Source organism: Charadrius vociferus, unplaced genomic scaffold (genome assembly GCF_000708025.1).
Source record: "Charadrius vociferus isolate BGI_N301 unplaced genomic scaffold, ASM70802v2 scaffold278, whole genome shotgun sequence".
NCBI classification, from domain to species: Eukaryota; Metazoa; Chordata; class Aves; order Charadriiformes; family Charadriidae; genus Charadrius; species Charadrius vociferus.
Window position 1 is genome coordinate 735,346 of NW_009649705.1, and position 4,348 is coordinate 739,693.

General features: G+C 45.9%; 1 protein-coding gene across 1 annotated transcript in view; it reads left to right on the forward strand.

The window, feature by feature from the left end:
• AMER2 (APC membrane recruitment protein 2) overlaps positions 1 to 1,570 on the forward strand; it is a 2,670-nt gene extending 1,100 nt beyond the window's left edge. The window contains exon 2 of the mRNA XM_009890641.1: positions 10 to 1,570. Within this exon, the coding sequence (XP_009888943.1) occupies positions 10 to 1,570 (1,561 nt within the window). The remainder of the gene's footprint in view (positions 1 to 9) is intronic.
• Positions 1,571 to 4,348: the final 2,778 nt, after the last annotated feature.

Consider the following 4,348-nt stretch of genomic DNA (forward strand, 5'->3'; position numbering starts at 1 on the left):
CCCCGGCAGCGCGGTGGCCAAGTCGCACAGCTTCTTCTCCCTGCTGAGGAAGAACGGGCGGCCGGAGAACGGCAGGGCGGAGAGCGGGGACCAGCGGGCTGGCGGCAGACAAAAGAAGGGGCTGAAAGGGATCTTCAGCAGCATGCGGTGGCATAAAAAGGATAAAAACGGCAAGGAGGAGAGGGGGGAAAGCTCGGAGATCCAGTCCGGGCTTATCATGCCGGGGTCTTTGACCGCCAGCCTGGAGTGCATCAAAGAGGAGACGCCGAAACCTTTGTCTGAAACTCCGAGCGGCGCAGGAGGAGACATCGGGCCGGAACCGCCGCGGGAGAAGCGCGGCGGAGAGGCGCACGTCTCGGCCGAGGAGCCCGAAGCGGGAGGTGGGGAGTCGCGGGACAGCGGTGTCCCCCCCGGGGAGGACTCTGCCGCTGCTGGAAGGCGACCCGAGGAGCTCAGCCACGAGCGACCGGACCCGGGCGCCGGAGAGGTTGGGACTGCGAAGGATGCGGCCATAACAGGTGACATTCCAATAACGACTATTCCCCCTGTTGAACCTCACTGTGATAGCGGTCAAGAGACGGCAGCCGCCCCTGACCCTTCCTCTGTTGATCCACCCTCAGAGCAATCGATTGATCGTATTTGTTTGATGTTTGCTGACGTGACTTCACTGAAAAGCTTTGACTCTCTTACAGGCTGCGGAGATATTATTGCGGACCATGAGGAGGATGTGGGCGGCGGGAGTGGCGGCTGCGAGAAGAGCACCCCCGGGGCCGGCAAGATGGGTGCCTCCAAGAAGCAGCCCCCCATGGTGGCCCACCAGGGAGGAGGGGAGGAGATGGCCAGCCCGGACCAGGTGGATGACACCTGCCTGCAGGAGTTCTGGGATATGCTGTCACAGACAGAGGAGACCCAGACAGAAGGAGGAGGAGGTGGAGGAGGCACAAAGAAGCCCGAGGGGTTGAAGGAGAACCGAGGTACTGAGGGGCCCCAGAACAGGGTGGCAGTGAAACGTGGTGGCCTCCACCAGATCCCCGTTCACCCCAACCACAAAGAGGAGCAGAAGGGCAGGGAGAAAGAGCAGCACGAAGGCATCCCAAACAGTGACGAGGGCTACTGGGATTCTACCACCCCTGGTCCTGAGGAAGATGGTTCCACAAGCATCCAGAAGGAGACCATTCCCAGGGACAGCTACAGTGGGGATGCTCTCTACGATCTCTACACCGAGCCAGATGAGAACCCACCAGCGGGGCCTGCGGAGGAACAGGTCACTTGCATGCCACGCTCCAAGCCTGTGTCTCCAATAACAACCACGTGTTCACTGAAAACACCCTCAAGCACATTGAAGGACTCCAAGATACCCATCAGCATTAAACACCTTTCGTCGCATTCTGCCAGCCATGGAGCAGACGCCAGTAACAGCCATCATGTCGCACACCATCACCTGGCCAAAAGTGAGATGCACAGAACAAAAATCCCTGTCTCTAAAGTACTGGTACGCCGGGTCAGTAACAGGGGCTTAGCAGGGACAACAGTGAAAGCTGCCACATACCAGGACAGTGCCAAAAAGTAGTTGAATAAGAGGTGGAGACAAAGACGGACGGCAAGGTCAGTGTGTGAAAGTTTGCATAGGAGACCACAGATAATGAATTAGTTTTACATCACCTGAAGAAAGGCACCTAAAAGGCTTACTTCACTGTACTCCAAGGGCCTGCACTTCTGAATCCCTTCTTACTAGACTGTATGGCTGAATATAAAAAGTCGACGTCTTTTTGAGCACTTTTTTTTACATTTGTATCTTTTTTCTGCAGCACTAAACACTGGGGAGGTTCATTTTTACATGCCTTTTTGGAAGCAGGACTTGGAATTTGAACCTAAATGAGCATCCTTCCTCATGCAAAGCAGTGCCATGAGTTCTTCAAGGGAACAGAGTCACAAGAGGAGCGACACAAGAGGTTCTCCAATACACTTATCTTTTAATCATTTCTGGGGAGGAGTGGAGGGTGGGCGCCTGGCTCCGAAAACGGTGTTTGCTCTACAAGATGTTGGAAAAAAATGCCAAGAAAAAAACCAACCAACCTAACAGGTATTTTACCTGCTGTAGGAACGAAAGCACTGCTCAGCAGCAGACTTGATTGACTTGTGTGCAGTAGCTAAAGAGTTAGGTGGACTTGTCTAACAGAAAAACATATTTTTGTTTGTCTGTCTGTCTGGTTGGTTTTGATCTGGTCTAATGTAAATGGGTAACAGAGACACCTGACGTAGGTTCAGATGTTTACATCAATACTTGTCCAATAATGCATACGATCAGGTTCAGGGAAGTTTTACTAAATGCCAATATATACACACTGTTCACATTTATACAATAACTTGCTCGCCATGTGTAAATATATACATATTTTAGCAGGTTTACTCAATGCTACAGATTTTTTATTAAAAAAAAAAAAATCACCCGTCTGTATTATCTAGAGTTTAAGCAAGAGTTAGTTTTTATAGGTAGATAATTTTACAGTTCTAAAATGATAGAACTTCGTGTAAGTACCTTAAATTAGAGCAAAACCCTGTTTTGTATGGGCTCATGCATCCCCAGATAAATAAGTCTAAAGTGCTGATTTTATTCCAGTGGCACATTCCATGGGTCAGAGCTGAAGTTCTGACAGCATTGCCACTGCAAACCTCTATTTTCAGGGGTTTAGACAAAGTTGCTCTGGGCTTAAACCTTACAGAGAAGGAACCCAGGAAAGAAACGTGTTTTTTAATTATTATTTTTTAAAATATATAAAATTAGTTTTTGACTATTTAAAGAAAGTTTGGGTTCTCGTTGCTTTTTATTTTCATTCTTAATAACGTCAGAATAATTTTACTTTAAGAGAGAAAAAGAAATATGGTAATCTAGTGATACATAAAATGGTCTGATGAGCTTGGATCTAATGAGAAATGTATTAATGGCCAGGGCATTTTTGAATAGTGGCTACTGTACATGGGCATTGACAACATTTCAAAGAAATTTAATAGGGTTTTAATGTGCCTGAGGACGTATTTTTATGATACACTGAAAAAGCTCCAAAAATCACTGAAGTCTAAAGGTAAATGTTATCTATTTACAAAATATTTTGATATAAGTATTTAATCATCAGACCACAGTTAATATAAAATATATACTCCAGTGTATCTGAAAAATAATATACATTTTAAAAATATACTTGTCTATATTATGCAGAGAATCCTAAATTCACATCATTGAAGCTAATGGGTCTGATCTTACATAGCAGTTGGTTTTATTGTCTCTTAAATTGAAAGAAAAAAGGAAAATAAATATACAGAATATACATTTGAAGGATATTAAGGTTATAGATAAACCATAAAAAGCCAGGCAATACCACAATAAGAATTGTATGTGTGTATATGTGTGGTTCACTGGGGAAATGACCTTATAGTCGCAAGGGTAAAATTGGCATCTAGTTCTGAAATTACTGCAGGATTTAATACCGAATTGCAATGCCCCAGTGAAGAGGGAGAAAGCGTTAGTTAGAAAACAGTCCCTGTTTTCATGGTTTGAGTAAGAACCTTAATACACTTCAAAGGAGATTATTTTATATGTTTTCTTTCTAATGTATATGTGTGTGGTTTTCTACATGCCTGCTCACACAGATGTGTTGTACATATGCATGTGTGGTCAGAACGCACCTCCTCCCAGGGTACACGCACCCGGGCGAAGGCACACACCCGTGCACGCTCACGGGAACACAGCCACGCGTGCACGCTCCCACGCGCAGGCTGAGGGCATGTGCTGTAGATCTGTCTCTGAACACGCTGGCGGTGATTTCCTTCACCTGAGAAAGGGATTTGCATTTGGCCTGACTCTGCTTGTGCATTTTAGAAAGTTCAAGCTGAAATACCCTCAAAAGGATGACTGTACAGAGCATGGAATATTATCCTGGTCCTCAGCCCTAAACCTGACATTCCTTTTTCTGTTCTGTTTTCGTTTGACTGTAAGGGACTCATCTTTCCTTGCATGCCAACTCTGCAGAAAAATCATAATTCCCCGTTTTGTTGTAAGGACAAATTGTGCAGAGAGATTCTATAGGGTACCGGACGTTGAGCGGGAGGGAGGACGTGGTGAGCTTGGGGTAGTACCATAAAAACCAGAAGCACCGAGTACAGGTAGTAGGAGTGGTGCATCTTTAAAACCACTAGAAGATATTGGCTACCATCTCTACAGGACTTGTATGTGGCAAATTATTCATCATATGCATTTTGTTTGCATTGTGGCATGTCTGTATTGAGAAACCAATAGAGTGATGCTAGACTAGCTCCCTTGCACCTAATGACTAACACGAATCATCATTAA